This window comes from Drosophila albomicans, chromosome 2R (assembly GCF_009650485.2).
Source record: "Drosophila albomicans strain 15112-1751.03 chromosome 2R, ASM965048v2, whole genome shotgun sequence".
In the NCBI taxonomy this organism is placed as follows: domain Eukaryota; kingdom Metazoa; phylum Arthropoda; class Insecta; order Diptera; family Drosophilidae; genus Drosophila; species Drosophila albomicans.
In genome coordinates this window covers 1,309,548-1,335,774 of record NC_047631.2, presented here as the reverse complement: position 1 = coordinate 1,335,774, position 26,227 = coordinate 1,309,548, and the positions used below count along the sequence as shown (strand labels likewise).

General features: G+C 36.6%; 3 protein-coding genes across 7 annotated transcripts; 1 reads left to right on the top strand and 2 right to left on the bottom strand.

Annotated features, from left to right (window-relative positions):
• Positions 1-564: 564 nt before the first annotated feature.
• LOC117573102 (tetratricopeptide repeat protein 21B-like) lies at positions 565-24,634 on the bottom strand. 5 transcript variants are annotated; one of them, XM_034256018.2, is made up of 8 exons: positions 23,090-24,527; positions 22,479-22,834; positions 22,232-22,405; positions 21,775-21,916; positions 21,460-21,709; positions 21,201-21,398; positions 2,694-2,934; positions 565-2,147 (listed from the first exon to the last, which is right to left on the bottom strand). In XM_034256018.2, exons 3-8 carry the CDS (start codon positions 22,340-22,342, stop codon positions 1,089-1,091), a joined length of 2,001 nt encoding a protein of 666 aa, XP_034111909.1. In that variant the 5' UTR covers positions 22,343-22,405; positions 22,479-22,834; positions 23,090-24,527; the 3' UTR covers positions 565-1,088. The 5 variants fall into 5 exon arrangements, with proteins under 5 accessions (XP_034111909.1, XP_051863664.1, XP_034111910.1 ...); XM_052007704.1 differs by having other exon boundaries at positions 22,232-22,834; positions 23,179-24,527; XM_034256019.2 differs by lacking the exon at positions 21,775-21,916 and having other exon boundaries at positions 22,232-22,834.
• On the top strand, positions 18,221-19,403 carry LOC117573104 (survival of motor neuron-related-splicing factor 30). The gene is made up of 3 exons (XM_034256021.2): positions 18,221-18,340; positions 18,615-19,033; positions 19,099-19,403. The coding sequence occupies exons 1-3, from the start codon at positions 18,299-18,301 to the stop codon at positions 19,367-19,369; spliced, it is 732 nt and encodes a 243-aa protein (XP_034111912.1). The 5' UTR covers positions 18,221-18,298; the 3' UTR covers positions 19,370-19,403.
• LOC117573105 (protein NATD1) lies at positions 24,630-25,970 on the bottom strand. Its single transcript, XM_034256022.2, has 3 exons — positions 25,857-25,970; positions 25,476-25,797; positions 24,630-24,793 (listed from the first exon to the last, which is right to left on the bottom strand). Exons 1-3 carry the CDS (start codon positions 25,880-25,882, stop codon positions 24,680-24,682), a joined length of 462 nt encoding a protein of 153 aa, XP_034111913.1. The 5' UTR covers positions 25,883-25,970; the 3' UTR covers positions 24,630-24,679.
• Between the last annotated feature and the right edge of the window lie 257 nt (positions 25,971-26,227).

Genomic DNA, 26,227 nt, shown 5'->3' with positions numbered 1-26,227 from the left:
ATCGGCGTAGGCAGGACGTATGCTCTTAACTTGGCAAAGATGCCGTTTGCTTAAGTGGCTGTTGGGCCACCAAGCAATGGTGTAAGTTAGCTGCAGGAGTCTTTGATTCATTTTGGCATACGCGTGACCCCTGATACCCTTGAGAGGGCAATAGCTGCTTCCTGTGTAATGCCTGGTATCCTCCAGCCTCTGCACAAACAAAACATTTGGCAGCATTTTTGCAACCAGTCCTCAGTACTTTGGTGGTACTTCCCTCCAGATTAGCTTGACTGAGATTCGCACAGGCTACAGCACGTCTTTTTTAGAAGCAAGACAGTCGATACCTCTGATCTCCAAAGTGGTTTCTTGCTAGAAGTATATATACTTTTATGTACTTTTGAGGTGGTTTGCCACTTTCTGCAAGCATATGCGCTATAGATCAAATAAACTCTCCATTTAGAATTTTTTAAAACGTTAAAATTGGCGATTCATTAAAAATACATAAAACTTGTTTTGACCCAACCTCAAAGTGGAACTTATGCAAACTGTGCTGTAGAAAAGTTGCAAATAAATATAAATCAAGTCCATTTAATTTATAATCAGTGCAAACAGTAAAGATACAAAGTTTTTATGCCTACCAAAAACAAAGAATTTTTTTATAAAAAAAAGACGTCTGTTTTTTATCGAATCTAATTAGAACTAACTTAGGAAATTTTAATTTATAATTAAAAAACCTCTGCTGACGCAACGGATGTCGTTAAGGGTTTTGGGTGCTTGAATTTAAGTCCTAAGATAATTCGTCTTTTGTAAGGTGGTGATCGCTGTTCCCAGAGACCTGGTGACTTAATTTATGCTGACGCAGCACAATTGATAGTTGTTATTTGCTGGTGCGACCATATTGGGGCCATTGTCCCCACGATGTCAAGGTGCTGACTAGCTGTATATTACTAAATACTATATTACTAAATACGTTAAAAATAATTACTTATATTGTATATCAACTCAATGATTTGACCGATGAACAATTTTAATAATGCGTGAGCTTAATCGGACAACTTGATCGATGTCACGTGTTCCAAAGTTAAAAAAAAATAATAATAAATATTAATTTAAGATCTTACATTGTTTCGACATTTTTCAAGAATATCTTTGCGAATTATTGTATAGTCTGGGTAAATTTTTAAAACTTGCTGACATATATTAACTGCATTTGTATATTCTTTCTTTTTCATATTGCTCAAAGCTAATTTATAGCCGATATGTGGCTTGGAGCGCCCACAACTTTTCCAGGCATTTTCATAATACTTGATTGCGTTATTATATGATTGATTTTTTTCTGCAATATATCCCGCCAATTCGTAAGCTTTTGTGCAGGATTTATTATATTCTAGGACTCGGTCCACGAGTGATTCCGCAACTTCCAACTTATTGGCATGAATATAGATGTCAGCTAACAGCAACCAGCTTCGCTCCAAATATTCGGCGTCTTCATAGCTCCAACTTAAGCGAGCTATGCGTTTTAGGTGATTTTTTGCTCGTTGAATTTGTTTTAATTGAACTAAAGCCAACGCTATGCCATAAACAACTATTACCATTAACGGATTGCCGTCCGTCTGACTAAGTTCTGTAAGATCTTTCAAGGCTGTTTCAATTTGGAATTTTTGCTTGGAAGCTATTTGAAGAAAATTCCAAAGAACACGATAAGTTATAGCATTTTCAAAATTTTCTCCAGGTTTAGGATCCATTTCCTTAATTAAACGCTCTGCGGTGCGCAGAGCAATTAACCGAGATTCATTAAACTCTCCGCTGTCACCAGCTTCAAAAATATCATTTGAATTCGGTGTTTCGCCATCAGGATTAAGGCATATATCGATCATATTTAGTTTAGATTGCAAACCCCAAACAGGATCCCTACGCGATAAATTAAAATAGCGCAACGCACTGTTAAGGCTGCCATTATACCATTCAAATAACCCGTTACAATAGTTAAGTTCCAATGAGTTTTTGTACTGCTCAGAAGCTTGTGCTGCTCGCTGTAAGAACGGCAAACTTTCCAGCAAAGTGCCAAAACGCCGCATAACCTCTATAAGTCGCGTTAATGCTGTCCAGTTACACGGTTGCAATATCAATAGTTGAGAGAAATGATACGCAGCATTCTCGAATTCCATCTGAAATAATATAAAACGTGCATTACATATACATATGTACATACATATAAAAGTAAATGAGTGAAAAAACTGGTGTCATGCCAAGACCGTGACAGCCGGATATTCCAGTAGACCGTTGAATGACATGTCACGCCAGACATTCTCCGCCAGCGTGACTCAACGCCCAATTTCCCTAACGCCTATTTTCCTCAATAAAGGCCGTGTGCAGCAGTCACGCTGGCGGACACACTGCCTGGTATGACAAGTCATCCAGTGAACTACTGGACTGTCCGGCAACCATGGGCATGTCATGACACGATATTCAATTGGGTTACCACAAAAAAAATATTTGTATACAAATTTATTTTATTTTAAATACGCAATGAATATTATGAGTGACCAACATTTCTTGTCCTTTCCTTTTTATATCCTTTTTATATCAACAGCCGAGACGATCTAGCCATGTCCGTCTGTCCGTATAAAACACATGATTTCGAATTTTCTAAACGCTTTTTCGCTTTTTCAAAAATTTGTATAATGCTTAAAATGATAACGAACAAAACAAACCTTTCGAAATGATAAGTCCGCCATTAGTAATGATGCAGATTCATTATTAGCATTAATTTGCAGGATCTGCATGCAAGTATTTTGACATAAGTTCATTTCCTTGAGTTTCATTTGAAGTTTTGCAAGAGATACTAATATGTCAATATCGTTTGGTGTGTACTTAATGCACTCCTTAAAATTGGTCAAAGCCAATTCGTTGTTTTTTATAAGAATTGCTTGCTGCGCCACAAGTAAGCATATTCTGAAAAGAAAAGACAATAATTTTAAGAAATAATTGTAGTCATGATAAAACAATTTAAGTAAGCAACATTCACATCGATAGTTCTCTAACACCATTAATCTTTTGTTCTCATTTCAATCGTAAAACCGTTATTGTAGAAATAATAATTTTCATGTGATACATAAGGAATCGTGGAACCGGGGTAAAAAATGTATACAATAAATTCTAAAGGCAAATGAAACTGTTAGTACTAATAGCTACAAATAACAAATATTCAGTTTGAGACATATGTTATATTGACTAAGAAAGTCTAGAGTAAACCAATAAACACGGCCCATATAAATAGAACAATTTCTTCATCAGCTAAACTATTTTTATTAATTAATACCAAAATCTACCAAAATCAAAAATTTAAAGGTTCTTAAATTTCGCTGTTAAACGCGTGTTACTATGTGGCTGTAAAAATTCTAAAATGGTCTCTAAAATAATCAAAATAAACAGTTTATAATACCAATTGAACACTTGAGCCCCATTATTATTATGAAGCTGCATTTCATTCAATGATAACGAGAGTCCAATTATAATAAAAGTGCAACAATGCGATTACTTGGCCTAAAAGGCGATTCAAAACATATTCATAGCTGCGCCACCTAACAGTTATAACTCAATAACTATCTTTGTTGACATACAAGCTGTCATCATATCTACGATGACCTTTTGTAATTATTAATTCCTAAGTTACACAGCCGAACAGAATATCAATAACTCACAAAAGAAATTTAAATGCAATCGCTGAACTATTAAGACAATTAATTAACTATTAATCTAGGTGTAATTAACGTATGAGCGCACCGGCTTGTAGCAGCGCTTGCTCTCTCTCTCCGAATACAAACATACGTGCACTTCGCCTGCTCAAACGTTTGACAGCGCAGTGCAGACATACATACATACATACGCACATACTGCAAGTAGTTCTGCGAGTGATGTAATAGATTGGCAGGGCAGTGGTAGTCGCACTCGACATACCCTACCCTTTTAATTTTCCAAGTGAATATTCGGTGTGCGTACTTTAAGAGCAACTCTCAGCTCGATTGTCTGTGTATGGGCGTTACTCCAGCCAGTGTTCAAACATACACAGACATACACACACACATACACACACATTATCATAACCACATAATATAATTTATTTTTATTTGTTTTTCCAATCCAACAGCAATCCAAACAATTGTCGTTTAAATACTCATACATTTATACACATTTTTGTCTTTTCCAGCGTCTTGCTCTCTGGTATTTTTTTGTACGATTGTTTTTTTTTTGTTGTTGTCTCTTTTTTCGACGAACATCCTTTGTTGTTGCGGAAAATTTCCCCCGCCCCGTCCTTTTGCTTTCGTCGTCTGTGTCCGCTACAATCCGTATCCATCGAGGTGTAAAATACCGCAGCACTGTATTTGGTATTTTTTTCAGTATTTTTCGGTATTTTTTATTGTTTGTTTGCTACACTCTTTCCGTATTCTTTTCACTATCTGGGTCGATTTCAGGCAAAAAACCAATTTCTATTTGGTATTTTCTTTTTATATTTTCTTGATTTTTCGCTTCTGAGAAAAATTAGTATACAGTCCGTATCCTTGTCGGACTGTAAGAGCGCCCAGTTAGTTTTCATCCTCTTTGCGTAGCATGTCATCGGGCAAACCCGATAAAAGTAAAACTCGACTGTCCGTGCCCTCTACTAGCGCCGCTAGAACCTCGATAAGCCCCCCTTTACCAAAATCCAGGAAGGAGTCGGCTCTTCGTGCATCCAGCCTTCGCCGATTCATTCGCAATCGAAAAGAGAGGTCCCCGCATGGTCAGCTAGCGTTTCGCCCGCTTCTGGCACCAGGCTTGCAGTCAAATCCAAGCCGCTGATCTTGGTCACACAGCCTTCATCCGATCCTAAGACCAAGGTTCCTTCCGTCCCGATCCACAAAACAAAACCGATGGCACAAAACAAAGAAAGAAAAAATTCATCGCCGCGACTGATCGTATCAGTCACTTTGCGGCGAGAGTCAACAATCCTTCGGCTGATAGCCCATCCCTGTATACGTGCCAAGTCCGAAGGGACCAGATGCGTTCCTTATGGGAAAAGGTCGAGAATGAGTATGAGGCTCTTGCGTCATGTCTGAGGAGATGACCACAGAAGAGCTCCCTACTGTTCAGGCCAAATACGAGTACTTCTATGCTGTCTACGAGCAGTGTGCAGCTCAGTTAGGTGAGCAAATAGCCAACGCATCCCAGGCGCTCACCCCCCGTACACCCGTACAACCACAAGATGTGCAATTCATGCCCACAGGGTGTCGATTACCTCCGTGCGACACCGAAGTTTTCGGAGGCGATTACACTCGCTGGCCCACCTTCCGGGATTTATTCACGGCTCTCTACATCCAGAACCCGAGACTGTCGGAAGTTGAGAAACTTTTCTATCTCAACTCCAAGACCAGCGGTGAAGCCCATTCAATTGTTTCAAAGTCTCCTTTGACAAATGAAGGGTTTCAGTCTGCTTGGTCCAGCTTGACTGAGCGTTTCGAGAACAAACGGTTGCTCGTAAACAGTCAGCTGAGAATTTTGTTCAATTTGCCCGCCATTGGGAAAAAGTCGGGTTCCTCTATTCAGGAGCTGCAGAGCACTATTCAAGGGTGTCTGACAGCCTTAGAGCACTCGAAGATCAACGTAGAGAATTGGGATTGCATCCTGGTTTTCTTGTGTTCTTCGAGGCTCCCCAAGTTGACCCTTTCTCTTTGGGAACAGTCAATCCAAAACAAGAGCGATATTCCAAAGTGGGTTGACATGAACGCTTTTCTTCTAGAGCGCCATCGCACCCTAGAAGCGATAGCGGAGGTGTCATCCAGCACGAACGCTCCGACGGTTCCAAGAGCCTCACCCAAGAAGGCCCCCGTCTCCAGGCAGGTCAACTCTTTTTGTGGATCACCTTCATTTCTGAACGATTGTTTAAGCGCTTGAGGATGCCATACACATCCGTTCAAGCCCACGTCTCTGGGCTGACTCAAGTTGTAGCAGTCCAGCCCCAAAAGCATTGCCAATTCCTAATTGGCTCCCCGTTGCGACCCGATCTGCAGATTGAGGCGTCGGCTTTCGTCCTTCCTCAATTAGCAGGAAAACTGCCCTCATGCTCTGTCCCACAAACCATCCTCGACAATCTGCCAAGCATCCCGCTGGCCGACCCCAAGTTCTATGAGAGTTCGCAGATAGACGTGCTTTTAGGCGCGGATATCCTCCCATCCGTTCTTCTCGGCGGCTCTCGTCCGAACGTTTGTGGGACCCTCATTGGTCAAGAGACCATTTTCGGTTGGATCCTGACCGGTCCAGTGTCGGAATCCATTTCTAAGTCCATCTCGTCCTTTTCGTCTCGACTGTCCGTCGATCGAACTTCTACGATCGGTCCTGTGACAGGACCCCCTCCAAATCTATTTCAGTTTTTTCGGCTCGACTGTCCGTCGAACAAACCCCTAAGAATGGTCTTGTGACAGGACCCTCCTCTACATCTATTTCAGCTTCGAATGGTCCTGTGACGGGACCCCACTCTGATCCTTCTTCGGTTCGACTGTCCATCGAACGATCCTCTACACGCAAGCCTGTGTTAGGCCCCAATTTAAAATCTGTTTCGACACCTTCGGCTCGACTGTCCGTCGAACGAACCTATACGATTGGTCCTGTGACAGGACCCCCTCCGAACCTCTTTCAGCTCGACAGTCCGTCGAACGATCCCGGACGGAGACGAAGTCTTCCTCTACACCGATGGCACCGGTCACTCCGCGCGGGGTTTCCGTGCCTCCCGGCACAACCTCGCGCTAGCCCAGGAGCCGACGCGACCACCCGGCACCCTCCAGAGAAGAACCACCAAGGACGTCCCGTGTCAACGTTTCCCAGGCCGGCATCCACAGGCCCACTCACCCACGCACCAGGCCCGTGCCTAGCTCCCCCAGACGGCACTTTCCAGTGCAAAGGAGTGAGCATACTCCCCACCGCGGCGGTCAGGCTACACATGGGGACAGCGGCTTTCGAAGCGTGAGTTGGATCCGTGTTGTCCCGTAAGCCGCATCAGCGAGTCGATGCCAGGGGCCTTGGGCCTCTCCATCACTCACGTGGGCGCTGAAGGAGTCTGCACGGCGACGTTGTGCTCCAAGACATCACCCACTCTATCTATCCTGATATTGTCCTGCCGGGTATCCTCCCAAGTTTGATATTCTTTGCAATCCCAATATTGCAAGGGGGGAAGAATGTTGATGCAAGCGCATTGTAGGTGTGTGGCACACTATCCGTTCCGCCGACCAAAAAGCACTCGATGCTTTTCGCTCACCCGCAGCACTCAAGATCCAGTGCGCTCAACTTTTCTCTCTCCCAAAACTCTCAACCTCAGAGCCGAGCTTTGCAAGGGCTCGGCGCTAGATCTGCAAAATGCCGTCGGCATTTTGCCTCTCCAGTATCGATCTACGTTTCCTCAATAGCGGTCACCCCCAATAACCCCCTCTCTATACGTTTTATTGTTAACAACCCGAACGTTTAAATATATATTTAAGAAAATATTAAACGCGAGTGTTTTTATTTAATTTCGGGAAAGGGAAATCTGGAAACTAGGGATGAAATGCCTTTATTTTGGCCACAACCGTAATTTTCAAGCTAGAAAGTTGAAACTTGGAGAATTTGCTGCTTATATTATTGTGAATTTCGCATTTTCTTATTTCTTTTTTTTAATTTTTTTTTTTTTTAGTTTTTATTTTTTATATTTTTTTGTTTTTAATCACCTCTAAATCGTTTTCCGGAAAATCATTTGGAATTACAATCAAAAGAGGCGTTGACATGGCGATTTGCATCCAGCCAAATTTTAAGTAAGTCACCTCGACGAATAGAAACCTTGCTTGCATCTATTGAAATATTAACCAACAAAACTATTAGAACCAACAAAACTACTGCTTACGTATTTCATTAAAAACATGACAACACAAAAGCACATATAATTAAATACTTATACAAATATTTACTACATACCATGCAGAACATTTTCCAATTTAAGGTATGTTAATTGGTCAAACTGTTTAAAAATACGACAACGCCAAAATTAAGAAACTTGACTAGTCAGCAAGCTTGCACGCACCACGTGGCAAGAACAGCTGACTTTAAACGGCTGGTGCAAGTCGAGGGCTCCACAATAAAATACCAATTAAATATTTTCGATGTCTAGGGACTTTTCTAAGCTTGAAATAATTGTATCATTATTGATATATTAACATGAACTTTTTAGGTTTTGCCCAAAATAAAGGCATTTCATCCTAATGTGCATTGCTTGTTTATGCTTTTATGCACTTTAAAGTTTGCTGTACATCCTGAATAGCTGGGCACCACAAATAGCGATCAATGTCGAAAATGCAACGAACCTGCAGTCGAAGAAACTACAAACCGGTGTTTCCTACAATTCGGCTACAAAGCGCCATGTATTATGTGACTCCATGATAATGTGCTGATTGAAAGCTCTTCAAGTACAAACTCCAGAATTACCGTTAGAACTTATTTCCAATACAAAATCTTCATATTAAAAACGTCAAACGTCGTAACTCTTTGTGTAAAATCTACTAATGTTATCAGACCTGCTCTTGAACTTTCAGAACTATATCAATTGGCGTGAATCTGCCTTTTCTACGCGGTAGCTGCATATGCAGGAAGTGTGTGGTAAAAGCCAAAACACCTTATTATAGAATTAGACACAATTGAAAAATTAACAATTTTGAAAGAATTCCTTTATTTTACAAATAAATTCTGGTACACTATAAAGTTTATGCATACAAATACGACTGTGCTAGCTGCGGCTGTGGCCAATACCTGGCGAAGTTCTAAATTACTAAACTATAATTTTAGATGCAGCCTTCAGTCTAAATATACATAAGTTGAGGCAGCTTCGAAGTTTTCACAACATTAACGAATTGGATTGCATAGTAAGTACAATATATTATATTTATTTATTATGCATATGTTTCCACCATTAATTTTGTGTGCAATTTGAAAATGCTTAAGAAAAATTGACAAAAGAGACCGACCCAATCAATCAATTATATTCTTTAAGCCTCTCTCAAATGTAAATTAACGCTAGACATTCCCAAAACCGCATATTCGCAGAATAGCCTTGCATAAGTAACTATAATGCACCTAGCCAACACTGAGCAGCGTATGAAACGGCCAAGAAATAATTACAGAAGAAACGCATGCTTGTGCTTATAAAGGTTTTGATAAAAAACCTTAAGCAAATTGCCAACTTTATTTAAAACTCTGAAACTGTACATACTCGATTGTAATATTTGTAAAAAACAAAAATCTGAAGATATTTGTACCCTACAATTCAAGTTTTACTAGATTTGGGACTACATATTTATTCTTATGGCCGTGATTATGTCTGAGTACCGCGCAACAGGGGAAATGATATGATACAATAATGGGAACCAATATTTAGTGCGAAGGCTAATCGCACTACCACAATATCGCTGTGCTTGCAATTGTGGACTCGACTGTAAATGCCAGGTAAGGGCGAGAAGAAAGGAGGCTTACGGAGCAAGTGAAACCGCGCGGTTGTACTGCCACAATTTCACCGCACACGCTATTCCCTCCCTGGCTTGGTTCTTCTATCATCTAAAAACTCACTTGGTTCTGTTAATTTAACAAATTATGCGCCACTGACAACATTCAAAAAGTATAAAGTAAAAGTAATGTATAAGTTTATATAAATTGTAGTTATTATTCATCAATTGGCTCTACTTATCTGCAACGATCATATTTCTGTACAAAGTGATCAAATTGATCGACTATTTTCTTTAAACATTTTCTTATACCTTTGGCTACTTCCTTTCATTTGTCAACTTTGTTTTTTTTTAAAGAAGTGCATACCAATGTTAATTAATTTTAAGGAGAAATAATCAGCTAATTTCCATCGATTTCGCACTTTTTCCAATAAATATACCACAATATTTATCAAATTTCGACCACTTTTTCAAAATCACTGCCGCGTGATCAATAATGCAGCTCAATTAGCCATTCCTCTCTTACATACAGTCGCTTAAGGAATGATCCGGCGGAAGGTTAAACTTAATAGAAATTTATATGATGCAGACCCAGTTTTTATAACACCAACATCGGGCACAAGTGATTGTGATTTTGGAATCTCTTGAATTTTGTCAGTGTTGTTGGCAAAAATATAACATTATTTTTGACATTTTTATATTTTAATATTATAATAACAACAATACAGGGGTGCCACAGAAAACAGTTTCACTCGAATTTTACTTCAATTTCACTTGTACGTGAAACAGGTGCCCCGTTTTACGGTGGTATCAAAAACATTGACTATTTTGCCAAAAATAGAATGGCATACAGGTCAAAGTGTCTAATTGCATTCAACTTGGTGAATGCCAGCATGATTCCTGTAACTGCTTTCTTCAAGCCGACGCACTACCTCCACGTGGTTCTCCCTGGATTGTCACTCGACAGCCGTTGAGTGGCAAACTAAAGCGCGCAACGAGAGAATCCACCCATGTAAAACACAATTTCAGTGAAGGAAGCAAGAGAAGCCTCGGAAAGGAACTGCTCTAACGTTGACGACCATAGCAAGCGTAAAAAGGACAATGATTTGAGAGTATACACCTGGAACGTACGAACATTGTACAGACCTGGTGCTGCTCAACAACTAGCAGATACCCTCAACAAATGTAGGGCTGACATCACTGCTATCCAGGAAGTGCGATGGATAGGACAAGGCTGCATAAAGAAGAACTGTGACATTTACTACAGCTGCCATCCAGAACGGCATGAATTTGGTTGTGGTTTCGTTGTAGGTGCCAGGCTGCGGCGCCGAGTCTCTCACTTTCGGCCAACAAACGAGAGAATTGCAACGATCCAAATTACTGCCAAATTCTTTAACATCAGCCTGATATGCGCACATACCCCAACGAAGGAAAAGGACGATGCCACCAAGGACGCTTTCTATGCGGAGCTCGACCGAGCTTATGGCCGCTGTCCTTCCCAATTCTCCTCGAGGATTTTAATGCCTAGGTAGGACGAGAAAACATCTTTGGTGCCACCGTCGGGCGATTTAGTCTACATGAGACCACCTCGAGCAATGGTCTCAGATTAATAGGCTGCGCATAATATGGTAGTTCGTAGTACTGTATTCCGTCATTTGGACATCCATAAGGTATCTTGGCTCTCTCCCGATCGACTGACCAGAAATCAGATCGATCATGTTGTGATCGATGCAATGCACGCATCTAATATACTCGACATGCGATCCTGTCGGGGTCCCAACATGGACTCCTACCATTATCTTGTTGCAGCTAAGATTTGCACACGGCTATGTGTGGCGAAGATTGCACGTCGAAGTGCGTTAAGACGGCTGGACAACGGAAAACTGCAATCACAACAGGATTGAATGAATTCTCCACTCACGTCTCGGGGCTATTAAGCCGAGCACCTTTAATACCTGAAGACATAAGCGATATGTGGGCGCTCATATCTCACTCCCTGCGAGCTTCGGCAGAAGAAGTGCTTGGATTCCAGCGTCCTCTAACAAGGAATCCATGGTATGATCAGGAGTGTGATGACGCAACAGCTGCAAAGGACGCCGCCTACAAAAGAATACTGCAGGCTGAGCTATTGTGGATGTCTACAGGTCTACTGAGGGATCACTTCTCGAGTCTGTTATCTGGCTCAAGCACAGACTCTGAAGACTATGATCCACGAACCCCAATCTATGGCACTGATATTAAAGTGCCAATCCCAAGTCATATCGAAGACAAGGATGCAATAACGGCTTAAAAACAACAAGTCTGCAGGTGCTGACGGCCTGCCGGCTGAATTGTTTAAGGCAGCTGGTGATATGTTGGTAGGGAGCATGCACCAACTAATCAGTAAGATATGGCTCACGGAGAGCATGCCCGAAGATTGAAACCTCAGCATGATCTGTCCCATCCTGAAGAAGGGTGATGCCACGGTGCGCACCAACTACCGCGGAATTAGTCTTCTTCCAGTTGCATACAAGGTCCTATTGTGTGAAAGACTGAAACCCCATGCTGAAGCACTGATTGGACCTTATCAGTGCGGGTTCAGGCCTGGCAAGTCCACTGTTGACCAGATTTTCACCTTGCGCCAAATCCTGGAGAAGTCTTACGAAAACCAGATCGACACGTACCATCTCTTCGTCGACTCGCCGCATTTGATAGCCCCCGGCGAGATCGCCTATATGCCGCCATGTCTGAGCTTGGTATACCAGCAAAGCTGACTAGACTTTGCAGAATGACATTGAGCAACACCGAAACCTTTACTACCAAGTGTGGCCTCAGACAAGGTGATCGCTGTCTTGTATACTCTTCAATATTTTAATGGAGAGTATTATAAGAAAGGCTGGTGTGCATCGGACGGCCACAATATTAACCAACAGATGTGTCCAGCTCCTTGGTTACGCTGGTGATATTGATATCATTGGTCGCACCAAGCGTGATGTCACAGGAAAGTAGGACTAGCAGTGAATATGGAGAAAACAAAGTTTATGGTGTGCTCTAGCAGAGAATCGCGGCGACTTGATTCTCAGCTGACTGCAGAGAACTATAGCTTTGGGTCCGTCAAGGCGTTTATCTACCTAGGCACTGCTATAACAAGCACAAATTATGTCAGTCTGAAGATTAAGCGGAGAATAACACTTGCCAACAGGTGTTACTTTGGGCTCAGTAGGCAGTTCAATAGTAGAGCTCTCTCTCGACGCACAAAAACCACACTCTATAAGACGCTCATTCTTCCAGTACTCCTATATGGTGCGGAGTGCTGGACAGTGACGCAGTCAGATGCAGCTGCTCTTGGAGTGTTCGAGAGAAAAATTCTTCGCAAAATCTTTGGTCCAATCTGCGTGGACGATGTTTATCGTTGTCATGGCCATATAATAATAATTTTGCAAAAAAAAAAACATGTAAACTTCACTTTTATCTAAAAATGTTGTTGATTCATAAAAAGTGTTCAATTTGTGATTAAACTGTGTATTCTGTGAAGTAAATTATTAAAATTAAGATTTTTGTAAATCGCTTGACCTGTGATGCCACTTTTTTGTATCCGAATTCAAATCACATGTGATTTAAAAAAATTATTGAACGTAGTTAACATTTTTTAAAAATAATAAAAGAAAAATTTATTTTATTTATAAAGGTTTAATATTTTTTACTAATTTTAATCTAATTTATAATTTCCAAAAACACTTCAACGTTTTGATGCTGATTTTGATTTAGTGTGATGCCACTTTTTGTGTATCCGAATTCAGATCACAAGTGTTTTAAAAACAATTATTAAACATTGTTAAAATTTAGATTATGTGGCAACACAAAAATTAAAAAAAAAAGTTGGCAGTAAACTAAACAAGCAAAGAAGTAAAAGAAGAGCATGACCTACATGTCAATGCTTTACTATAAATGAGTCATGAGAAATTTAATTTTTGATAATTAATTGTGTGTATTTTTTAAGAAGGGGAAAACATCACGCGCTTCAACAAAATAATTTCTTAACTTTATGAACTCAGCTGGTAATAGGTATTTTCAATCGATTTTAAAATAACTATGAAATCATAATTTTCAACTTTTATTCTTTTTTTAAAAGTGTAACTCCATATAAAAAACGCAGGTGCAAAATAAATAAAATAAATAAATTTTGAATCGATACTCCGATATTGAAATATATGATACCAAATCTGCAGTTCCACAAGCGAAAAAATAGAAAACCTATTATTCCGCACTCATAACGGCAAAGTGAAGAGAAGCAGAAGATTGATAAATTAAAAAAAAAACGATTGAGGAATTTTTTCGTATCAGCATTTCATATGCGGTTACTAAATCTATCGATCTTTAATTAGTAGCACTTGTTACGCACAAAAAAATATTTCTGGATTCTTCTCTTTCTTAATGAAGAAAAATTAATTAGGATGAGAACTTATTCCATTAACATCGTTCATATTGGGTCAAGTCAGGCCAGGGAACAAAGGTTCTGCATTTGCAAGTTTGTTTGTTTCACAAAAAAATGCGTGGACAACTCTTCTTTTCATCGTTCATCCCGGCTCTATAGCGGTTTATCAACCTGAGAAAAAAGCCATATGCATTTTGGGCTTACAAAGCAGGAAATTCTGTAAGAGATGTCCGAGCTATGGCACCTCATCTTGAGTAATCCACACAAAATAACTGCTCATAGAAAGCTCATCAGTCACATTTCTGGAACTACGAAAACATCTAACAAATTTCTACAATTTTCAACCCTAGTTGACTTTTTCTAATAATAATAACATAACAATTTTATGATGTTATATTGATTATGTTATGATAGTACTTATAAATGTAACGTACTTGTTAATATAATAGCATCATTAAAATTTTCATACGTCTTTATGTGAAATGAATCATGGTGTTGATCGAAATATGATCGTTTTGATTCTGTCAGTCTTATGATAAATGGGGTTCCAATGACTCGACACCCTAGTTTGAGAGCCGGATTAAAAATAAATTTTAAAACTTTACTGCTATGAAAATTTTGTCTGCGATTGTTAAGTTTTTTATTTTTATCAAAGTTTGTGTCTTTTCTTCACAATTGTCAGTTTAGTATTTGACTGAAAGTCAACTAGCGGAAATGACCAATTAATAAGAAAAACAATTTGGAAGTCAAATTAAATTATTTATGTAAATTCAATTAAAACCGGTAAAAAAGCTATAATTGAATGTGATTTTGAAACGCCAACTAACCGTTATCAGTAAAAGCAAAACTTAATAATAATTAATAGCCTGTCACATTTTGCTGCTTCCAACTGAGTGTCACCATTTTAATGTAAAACAGGTGGTCAGAATATAAACAAACTTCAACCACTATTTATAAAGAATAGTGGATCCTTATATTTCAAATACATGGAAGTATGTGAAGAAAAAACGAGTTTTTAATGCATATATATTGAATAGTTTATATTAGATGGTTGAGCTATAGACCTTTTTAGAGTAGCAAATAAAAACCACGCATTTCACTTCAAATACATATGGGTAATTCAATGGCGAAATTTGTCCCGTGCGAGACTTTTTACAGTGCACTGCAGTGAAAATAACATAAACTGAAACAATTTTAAAAATAAGTTAATGTTATTCTTAAAGATTTAGACAAGCACTATATTTAGAGCTAAGATTGATTTTAGGAACTTAATCTGTTTTCCGATAAAATATATAATTTCGTTCATTTTTTGGATTTGCGTACGAATTGGTCAATTTTTGCAATTATCACAACAGAAAACAAAATAGAAAGAAAATTTCAAAACCGTTCTTAGCTCTAATTAAAGTACTTATCTAGAGCTATAAAAATAAACTTTTCCTATTTTCAAAATTGTTTCAGTTTATGTTATTTTCGATGTAAAGAGTCTCGCACGGGACAAATTCCGCCATGGAATTACCCATATGTTTTTACTGTTTAAAACATTAATATTCACAACCGATGCACAGTGGTTGGGCTTGTATGGAGCCGCGGTCATAAATACTTTCCCTTGAGATATCAATGTGAAATTTTTTCCAAAATTCTAAAAAAATATTTGAAATGCATAGTAAAAAAATTGGCCATATCGTACGTCTATATCATATAGCTACCATAGGAACGATAGGATAGAAATAAGTATGTAGTATGAAAAACTTTTTTGTTTTTCAAGATAAGTAAACCAAACGTACAGATTGTATGCTTGGACCAGTTTTATATATGCTTGCCAAATATAGTCCAAATAGTAGTCCAAGTACTAGTTTCAAGTAATATTCAAATACATTAATAATTAGACAATTTTGTAAACAAATTAGGGGCCATAACAAATAAATTTAAAAAAAATAAGAAAACATCAATGAAATCAAAAAACATAGAAAAACAAAACAGTCAATCAAATTCTTCTAGCAAATCTAACGTTGATATCATTAAATTGGATTTAAATTTGCAAGGTAATTTCCTTACTTCTGTATTAAAAGGATCAGAAGACAAAAGTAGTCTATTAATTAAATCCGTATTTGTGGCAATTCGAGATATTTTTCGTGAGGTCTGCTTTCTATATAGTTTCTTTGTTTCGCGACTCTGCAGCTTCTTCCGATAATTCTCCAATTGAAACAAGAGCAAGATTAACTAAAAAGTGAATTTGAATGAAATAAATAAATAAAAAAATTTAAAAAAAACATTACAAACACGAGCGACGAGGACAAAACAAAAGCACAATAAAGAAAAAACTTCCCTTGGCAAACGCTAGATGGCATCAGTATTTTTCCGATTATATTAACATCGGCAAATTTCTGCAGCTGATTTTAGGTATACAGTACCCTAAAAGTCAGACGAACACAATAACATACATTCTATTTGTGGAATTTTGTGGGATCACAACTAAAACTTTAACTAAACATGAAAAAGACGTTCACAAAATAGACAAAAAAAGGTTAATCGCTATAAAATACACAAATAAAATTTAATTAGTCAGATAAATTTCATAAAACCAAATTATTAAAGTTAATACCTTCAACTTTAAAATGCATTTTAAATAATTAAATTTGGTGAATTTTTGCGAACGTCCGACCACTTTAAACTTCACTTTTGTTTTGAAGAAAAGCTCACTAAGCGCCGCTGCAGCAGCAAAATTGAAGACGTGTTCACACTTTGCATTCTATTTTTAGCATGTTCCGTTAGAATTCCGAAAAAAACTCGTTTGCAATGACAAAATGTGGACAATTTAGAGACAAATTCTTTACAATTTGGCTAATTATTTTCAAGTCGAATTTTCGATATGGCCTATGGGCGCAACCACTGTGCGATGGCGATTCAAGTTCTAATGGTGAGACGATGTATCAAATCAAACTGTAGTGGCCAACAAAACTATCATAAGAAGGACTGATAAATTAAGAGAGCTTTACAATATCTTTACATTTATTTAATTATAAAACCTGTAATTAATATTGTATGGTCTAAATTCAACCCGACCTGAGATTATTCGCTTTCTTATTTTATATAATTTGAGAAGACGTGTTAAAAAATATATTGATCTGCGGGGGACAATAGCAAATGTTGTTTTGAGAAACCGTGGACCCTGGTGTCTTTCTGTCTGTAAGAGAAAGAGCTGAATTTTGGTTGCGATTAGTACATATAACGAAGCGAAACAATTTTTAAGAATATTTTTAAGAAGTAATGCACTAACATGAAAGGCCAAAATCGATATGAGATTGTCTCATAAAATCATGAAATTATCACTAATCAGAAAGAATGTAGTCAATTATTTAATAAAAATAAAAATAATAATATGAAAATAATAATAATAATAATAATAATAATAATAATAATAATAATAATAATAATAATAATAATAATAATAATAATAATAATAATAATAATAATAATAATAATAATAATAATAATAATAATAATAATAATATAATTATAATTATAATTACGTTACGTTCGCCCCATATTATTTGACGTTATTTGGACGTTGACGTACTAACGGCAGTACCATCAAGTGGCCCAGCGATACCAAGCACAGGCTTGTTGACGCGAAGACAAAACAAAATAAATTTGTGAACAGCATGCATTATACGAAAACCGCGAATAAATATTAAAAGACGCTGGACAGCTAATTAAATTAGCTTAAAAATATGTTAGAATATATGTATAATAAGATAAATAACAATTAAATACTCGATAAATAAGCTAATAATAAGGTTTTAAGCAAAGGAATAAATTTACTAGAGCAAACTACGTTATTGAGATTATTATAGTTCACACACAGAATACGGAAGGGATTATGGCAAGCAAAGTTAGAGATCTACGTGACATGAGAAGCGGAAGAAAATTCCTAGTGATCCCGACAGGAACTGCAAAACTAATTTGACTTAACAGCTCCAAAGAGTCTATTTCATCATTAATTAGTCTCTGTATAAAAACAGCACCTTGCATAGTTCTACGGTCAGAAAGAGAAGGAAGGTTTAGTAATAAAAGTCTACTGCGATACGGTGGTAATCTAATATTAGGATTCCAATTTAAACTACGAAGAGCAAACAATAAGAATTGTTTCTGCACCGATTCAATCCTATCTTGATTAAACCCATAAAAGTCAGTTCGAAACGTAAAAGAACTGTGTGGCAGTGGAAAAAGGCTATTAGTGCACAAAAAGTCATAACTACGGCTTCCATACTGAAACAGTTGCACAGAAGAAATCGATATTATCGATAGACGAATATTATTAAAGGCAACCGATGCTTTTAGTGATTTGTCATCACTAACAAACAAAGAGCCAACATTTTTTAATTCAGTATCTGAAAATACAAATATAGAAATGGCGGACGATCTACAGAATTATAAATGCCAGCTGCAACAAGTAAGTTTAAAAACACACGGCCTAACGCGCGAAATGCAATTAATATTGTCGACGTCGGTGTGTGTACAGAAAACAATCCATATAATGCATGCAGGACTTAAACCCACTGTTTACAATTAACAAGACAATTTAAATTTGGGATATTTAATGCAATTCTAATGTACTTCGCTCAATGTACATACTTAAATATCTGACTACAAGAAGTGTGTGATTTAATTACGCATTCTTTACCAACATAAATTTACAAATTGCTGTTTATTTTTGCCTTTAAAAGGTTGAAGCTGCTTTGCAAACAGACCCGTGTAATGAGGAACTTTTAAAACTAAAGGACGACCTCGAAGAAGTAATAAAATTGACTCGAGATTTAATAAAAACACAATTGGAAGAACAACGTAAATCATCGTACGTAGAGCCATCTTCATCAAAATCGGCGTCCGCAAATTACTTTGATGATATTGAAGCTGCTCTTTTAGAGGCTGAGAAATTGGTGACATCCGTCAAAGTTTGGAAGATTGGAGACAAATGCCAAGCCAAATGGACAGAAGATGGTCAATATTACGATGCCACCATCGAAGGTATAACTGGCAAGGGCGAGGTCAGCGTTATTTTTGATGCTTATCAGAACCGTTCTACAACAACGCTTAAGGAGTTGCGAGAACGTACTACCCGCAATGAAGTATTTCCGTCAAATAAGTAAGAAAATTTATATCCAATTCTGTTAGTACATAACAGTTAATATAATTTATCAAATTCCATAGACGACATCGACCAAACCAAAAGGAATATTTAAAAAAACGCAAACAAAAGAAACAACAACGCTTCAAAGACTTGGAAGAAGAGCGTGAATCAGATAAAAATAAATGGCTTAACTTTACAACGAAAAATCAAAAGAAAGCAGGCATGAAAGTCAACAGCATATTTGCCTCTCCCGACAACGTTAGTGGAAGAGTGGGTATTGGCACATGTGGTACGGCAGGAAAAGGTATGACTGACTTTACCATAGGTGAAAAGTATCGTAAGGGCTTGTAATATAATAAAAACAAAAGGCATAGATTTCTCAAAATATTTTGTTGTACTTATGTATATAACACATCTGAAGGTATTATTGAATGTATTTTTACATCTTGCAATTTTACGACGATGTCGTAAACATTAGTATCGGGTGTAAAAAAACAGCATTATAGTTGTCCAAGTTACCTATTATCTTATCTTACTTTATCCGAAAGTACATGTATGTATTATGGTATGTATTTAAAACAGTGTTAAAACTATATTTTTCTAAAAACACTGTCCAAAATACAAGCTGCTATGGTTTGTACTTTAACTGAAGAATATAAATATTACGGCCAGTAGGTAAGTAAGTTAAATCTATTCGTGATGCCATCAAAGGCCTTTGCCTTTATAATGTTTATTCTACCAATTTATAATTCGTCTGCCTCTTCAACACGCGCGCCAAAATCCCAATCCCCTTTTCCTCGACTTTGAATTGTGAAGTGTATCGAACATATGGTCATATGCTTATGATTATGAAACTTCTTTACTATTTTTTTTTTTTACAAGTTTTTATATTCGTTATGGTTTTAAAAGTTTTCACTTTTGTTTTTGAACCAGGTTTTACTATGCACTTTTTTGTAGACTGGAAAGAAATTACGTTTTAAACTTTGATATTACAATTGTTCTTAAAGATTCATGATGATTGCCGATTTTTCCATCAAAAAGCCCGCTTCCTATAGGAGTAGAAGGGTATTATAACTTTGTGCCGCCAGCAACCAGCGGAGTCAACTCCGATTCTATATAATACAAAATATACTATCCGTATGCAACACTGAATCTCAGAGTCTATAAGAGACAGCACTTGTTATTTTTGCACGCAGATCATGTGTGTCTTAAATTTCTGCCACGATTTCGATTCTTTCTTTCGATTAGAAAGAGTAATTTTCAAGGTAGGTTATGATTTTTGATACATACAGTCATAATTAAAGTTTATGATTCATGAAATTTTAAAAACGATCAGATACAAATTGTAATAGTTATTTAAAAAACCATTATTTATGGAAGGAAAATATGCTAGTCAAGTCTTAGCTGCCCTGTTCTGGCATATATCTTCGGGATATTTTAGTATTTGTTCGGTATATTAAATTGGTATGTATATCTTTAGAATAATAACGCAGTTTTTTTTTTTTTTTTTATTAAAAATGGGTATTTCAGAATGGAGCATCCTCGAGTTCTTGTTCTTATACCCGCTACCCATAGGGTAGAAGGGTATTATAACTTTGTGCCGGCAGGAAATGTAGATAGAAATGTAGGTAGAAGGAGGCATCTCCGACCCTATAAAGTATATATATTCTTGATCAGCATCAACAGCCGACGCGATCTAGCCATGTCTGTATGAACACCTAGATCTCAGAGACTATAAGAGATAGAGCTATAATTTTCAAGTTTTTTGCCACGCCCACTTTCGCCCCCGCAAATCATCAAAAATAGAATAACAAGCGTAATTTTAAAGCTAACAATAGTAGTTATGATTCTTTAAAATTTGGTTGCGATAAGATTAAAATTGTGGAAGTTATTAAAGAAATACTTTTGTATGGGGAAAACGCCTACTTACTAGGGTTCTTAGTTGCTTTGGATGACAATCTTGTATATTGTGCCGTCTTTGGTATATTTTGAATGTTGAACTATATCGATATACACTATACCAATTGGTATATTTGTAGTATTTTTGTACCATTTTCGGTATATTTTAAAAATAGCACCGCAATATTTTGCTTTTATTCAAAATGGATAGCGGGTATCTCACAGTCGAGCACACTCAACTATAGCTTTCTGTATTGTTTATTTTATAAAAAAAACTACTTACTTCGACAATATTTTGTGTTGCTCATGTAAACTCTCAGACTGATCAATAGCGCAACGCTTTTGAATTATAACTTGGTTATCGCGAGCTCGATCTAATGCTTTCAAAGACTCGGAAACATTTCCAGACTTCTCATGGACACGAGCCAGTAATAAAAGTCTCTTGGTTCTTAGTTGGAGCTCTGTCAAGCTGTCATCATTTCTAAAAAAGTAACAAATTAATTTTTCTTAAATTTTTTTTTTTTTCTTATATATGTACATACATTTTATGGCCATCTGTCTCCGATAATATATTAACTGAGTTTTGATAGTGCTTCAATTTTAAAAACAATTCGGCTAAGTCTAATTTTAATGCAGAGCAATCGGGGTTTTGTATTACTTCGTGGTAATATTTTAAAGCTTTAGCATAATGATGACTTTTAACATATGCTCGACCTAATTCTCTAGCCAATACAGCATTTGATGGACTCATCTTATATGCATTTCGGTACGCACAAATAGCCGTGGTAGTCTCTAAAATAAAATCAAGCATAAAAATACACATGTATCAATTATAAATTTTTTAATTAAAGTCCAACCTTGAATAGATAGGCACGCCTCCCCTAGCATCAAGAAGTTTTGGGGTTCAGGACGAATTTCGACTAAGTCTTTAAAACACTTTGCGAAACCACAGCGATTCTTTTGATGCTGCAGGTAAATATTAGCCAATTGTATCCGAGCCTTTAAATTTCAGAAAAATACATTTTTATTTTGTTTTACCATTTTTACAATACACTTCGAATTATCATCCAATCGTTAAATTTGATGAAATTAAATAAATAAAAAAAAAATTGTTATAACTTCAATAAAAGAAGGAAGCATTTCTAAATACATATTTATCAAAAAATATGACGTTTTTTTTTTTTAACAGTGCAATCAAACTTTTAGTGCGAATTTAAATTCAAGCGCATATACAAAATAACATTTAAGAAAAAGATAATCAAAAAAATGTTGTGCACACTATGTTGCATTATATATATGTACATATATACATACCTGTACGTAATATGTTTGATCTGGCTTAATTGAGGAAAGCAGATCTATTGCCGTTGATATATCACTTTTCTCAATCTTAAGTTTCGAATGGGCAATAACCAATCGACCCATTTCAACAGATCCTTTAAATTCTTCAAGTGCAGTTTGTAAAATGCGCTCACTTTCGTAAATGCCCTGTGAATCAGGCATTTCACGAAGAATATAGATTAGCTCGATATACAAAGTCATTTTATCTGAGATAGTTAACCTTTTATCAAGGCTATAATCTAGAGGTTGAATTTCCGTTTTTACCCCGCCACCAGCTAACTGCATCGCTAACAGAAAGCTCTGATGTGCTTCCAAAATATTATTTTGATTTTTATATATTATGCCTTTAAGTAGATGATACATAGGCATGTCGCGCACTGTAAATTTATGAACCAACGCAAGCTCTAAATATTCGAACGCTTTAGTATATTGTTTTTTCTCTACTAGTATCTGAGCTAGAAGCAAATAAGCATCAGTATATTTCTCTCCAACGACGTTAAGTACACTTCGCAGCTGTGACACGGCTTTCGAATACTCGCCGCATATGAAGTAAATATTTCCACGCATAAACATCGCCTGTTTAGAAAATGTATTATTACAAATGGTGCAAATAAAATATTGTCATTAAATAAATGATTAAAGCTGATGAAGGGATATGTGTGACTCGAATAAATACATGGAAAGAGTAACATAGACAAAATGTCTAATAAAATTTTTTGGAAGAATTGAACCGATTGTAATTTATAAAGTGCAGTAACAATAAATATCGATCCCTTTAAAAAATAATTTCTGTTCACCAATTGGGATAGTTAAAATAATACAAATGCATACTCCTTGGTGTCCAGGGCAAATTTGAAGTATGCTTTCCAGTATGTTCAGAGTGTTTTTAATCGTAATGTGCATTGACTGCTGCCCCATACTTAGGTTGATCTCAAAGTAGGCTTTCTGCAAGAGAGGGGGCGTCTGTCCAATGAACGTCTTGCATAAGTCTAGCATAAATTCCGGATTCATGTGGCGGATGTAATCAATACCAAACGAAAACGATTCAAGTTTTCGGAAATGTAATTCTATAGCTTCCTCGAGTATTTGCACTGGTGACAATTGTTGCTCTTTAATATTATCAGTTTCAGCCAGTAAAGCAGACATATACAGAACCAAAGGGTTAGGTTTGTATTCGGCGAGCTTCATAAGAAATGCCAATTGCTGACGTATCTGCTGCCTGTTTTCCGCATTCATTTGTGCCTTCAGTTTGCACAAAGTTAGACCACAAAATGCTTCAAAGTTTCTACTATTAACATCGCAAGCCGAGCGGAATGTCAATTCTGCATTAACAATTTTGTTTAAAAGCAACTCCTGGTATCCTAATTCAGTTAAAATGAATACATCGGCAGGATTCTGTTGATTCATTTTTTCCACACATAAGTGAGTTATTTGAAGCACATCAAAGTTTCGCGAACAAATTCTTGAGAATAGTTGGCATATTTCCAGAAGTAGTGTGTGATTTCCAGGCTCGTTGCGATCCACAGATGCGAGGAGTTGCTGCAGTGATGTTGCCCCTGCTTTGATATTACTCTCGCGAATTATGTGCAGTACGCCTTTAGTAAGTAAAGCAGCAATATTATAAGGCTCTAAATTAATGACGCGCATTGAAGTATCCATCGATTGGTCCCAGTCCAGGGCTGCTAAATGCAAATTCATTTTCTCAATAAGTAGAATATTTATCTCAGGCAATCGAATGCTTAGCTTCTCAATGACTGAAAGTGCTTCCTTAAACTTGCGAGTGTTTTGATAATATCGAACAAGTGCTAAGGATGCATCAATATTTTTTCCATTGCTTCGAGCAATACACATTTCCAGCGTGTTTTGGATTTTGCTATTAGCTGCCGACTGGTCGAAACTTAAAGAAAGCTGACACCATATTCTCAATATCAATGCGTCATCGTAAGTATTGTCTTTCATTTTCATAACAATTTCGATATGTTCCATAGCAGTCTTCAAATCATCAATCAAGTAATAAAAAACAGCTGCATAGTAGTATGATTGAGCATTACTTGAGTTTTTCAGACTAACTCTGTCGCCAATTCGAGTTTCTAGTACCTGTAGTGCGTCTCGATCTATTACGTGACAATTTTTATGAGCGTGTATTAGTGCCACTGTGGCAGCCAATCCCAATTCCGCTTCATTTTTCAAAGGGTTTAATTCTCGAATGCATTCTTGCATTCGATTACCAATTGCTAGTGCAATTCCGTTAAATAGTCGAAACTCGGATTGCATCGGAAACTTGGCCAACCCATCTAATGCAATTTTTTGCATCGAGTTGTAATAACGCAATCTGCCATAATAAAATATTAAGCTTGTGTAGTCGTTCGAGTCCATACTTGATGATTATATTCTTTATTTAAAAGAACAGAATTACAGCTGTTAATGCATAATATATTTCAGGAACTGCGGTTCGTAAACTTCAACGTAATTCTTCACAAAACCGCACGATACCTTGAGAATGAGACCGCTTTGTACACCATAATCCAATGCGGCCTAAAAAGAAATTATAATAGGAATATGAAAATAAATGAATTTATCTGCCTAACAAAACATTTAATTATGTAGATAAATATTGTCATTAGCCAATAAATAAGTTGGTAAATATGAAATCGCCTTGAAATAAACTTTGTCTTTTGTTAATATATTTTTAATTAGATAGAACGCGCCTGAGAAGGCCATGGATACCGTTATTCCCTACAACGGATTTGAAAATCCCCAATTGCAATATTAACATGAATTATTGTTTGCATATGACTAGAATAATTGTGCATGTTGACGATAATTATGGTTAAAAAAAAATTTTTGTTTGCATATGCATATTTAGTGTTTTCTGAGTGTTAACGTTGACGTTTTAAATATACGTATGTACATACATGTACATTATGTACATTAACATATATATAACAATGTAGTACCAGCTTTTTAAACAATATTCCTTTGATGATATTCAAGGGCAGTTGATTTCCGTAGCACCTCAAAATAAAGACTGAATAGTGTTGCTCAAAAATGTGTTTGTACGCGAAATTAAATGTTCACATACATATGTACATACATATATGTATGTTGCTTTGCCTCGCAACCGGATTGTATTTTGTAAGTTGCTATTGGCAACAGTTAAATATATATGTACATAGAACACACAAATTATACTACTAATCACTAGGTAAGCAAATACCTTAGCTAATAGCTTGCCTATGCCGTGTCCACCCAAAGCTGTAGGAACACCAGTATGCTTAATGTGCATGATTCCATCGTTAATGTCATACTTCAACTGAGCAACACCTTCTTTAGTTTCAATATAAAACCTGCTATCATCATGTTTTATTTTAAAAGTAGTTCCCATCCATCTTCGTGGGGTTGGCAAAATTGCATAGGAGACCAACACGTTCACTCTTTGGAAAACACAAAAATTTTGAGTTCTACGACAAAATTCCGGCTCACGAATTGCTCCAATAATAGAATAGCGTCCTAGACATTTAATGCCGCAGTTGATAACCCTTGAAATCGAATTCATATTAGCTGTTAAAAATATTTATATTTTTTTAATATTATATACTTGTACTGTATATCTGTACTGTACATATGACTGTTAATATTTATTTTGACATATACTTAAAAGAGCTGTAAATATGTTTTTTCGATCTAATTAAAAGCATTATAAACTAGGGATGTCAGAAAAATAACAAAATATCGATATACCGATATTTTTCATCTTAAAAAATATTATCATTGCTATATTTTTTTTTGCAAAAATAAGCGATATTAATATTTTTGAGATGATTTTTTGTCTCTTTTGCATATAAAGATTTGAAGCTTTCTTAAAATAAATTAGTTGAACGGCAATTTGCTGTTTCCCACAAAAAAAGGGGATGCCACCTTTTTAATGGATTAAATTCTGGAGATTTCAACAATTTCTTTTATAAAATT

Bases quoted from the DNA above. Each gene is read 5' to 3' on its own strand.
- LOC117573104 (XM_034256021.2), top strand. From the start codon at position 18,299: ATGGCGGACGATCTACAGAATTATAAATGCCAGCTGCAACAA. The intron at 18,341-18,614 runs GTAAGTTTAAAA...TGCCTTTAAAAG, and splicing joins ATAAATGCCAGCTGCAACAA to GTTGAAGCTGCTTTGCAAAC. The intron at 19,034-19,098 runs GTAAGAAAATTT...CAAATTCCATAG, and splicing joins GAAGTATTTCCGTCAAATAA to ACGACATCGACCAAACCAAA.
- LOC117573102 (XM_034256020.2), bottom strand. From the start codon at position 24,634: ATGGACTCGAACGACTACACAAGCTTAATATTTTATTATGGCAGATTG. The intron at 22,835-23,089 runs GTATGCATTTGT...TTTTCTAAACAG, and splicing joins TTTGCCCTGGACACCAAGGA to GCGATGTTTATGCGTGGAAA. The intron at 21,399-21,459 runs GTATGTACATAT...TTACTTTTTTAG, and splicing joins GAGACAGATGGCCATAAAAT to AAATGATGACAGCTTGACAG.
- LOC117573105 (XM_034256022.2), bottom strand. From the start codon at position 25,882: ATGTACAGTACAGATATACAGTACAA. The intron at 25,798-25,856 runs GTATATAATATT...TTCGATTTCAAG, and splicing joins AGTACAGATATACAGTACAA to GGTTATCAACTGCGGCATTA. The intron at 24,794-25,475 runs GTATTTGCTTAC...ATTTCTTTTTAG, and splicing joins TAGGCAAGCTATTAGCTAAG to GCCGCATTGGATTATGGTGT.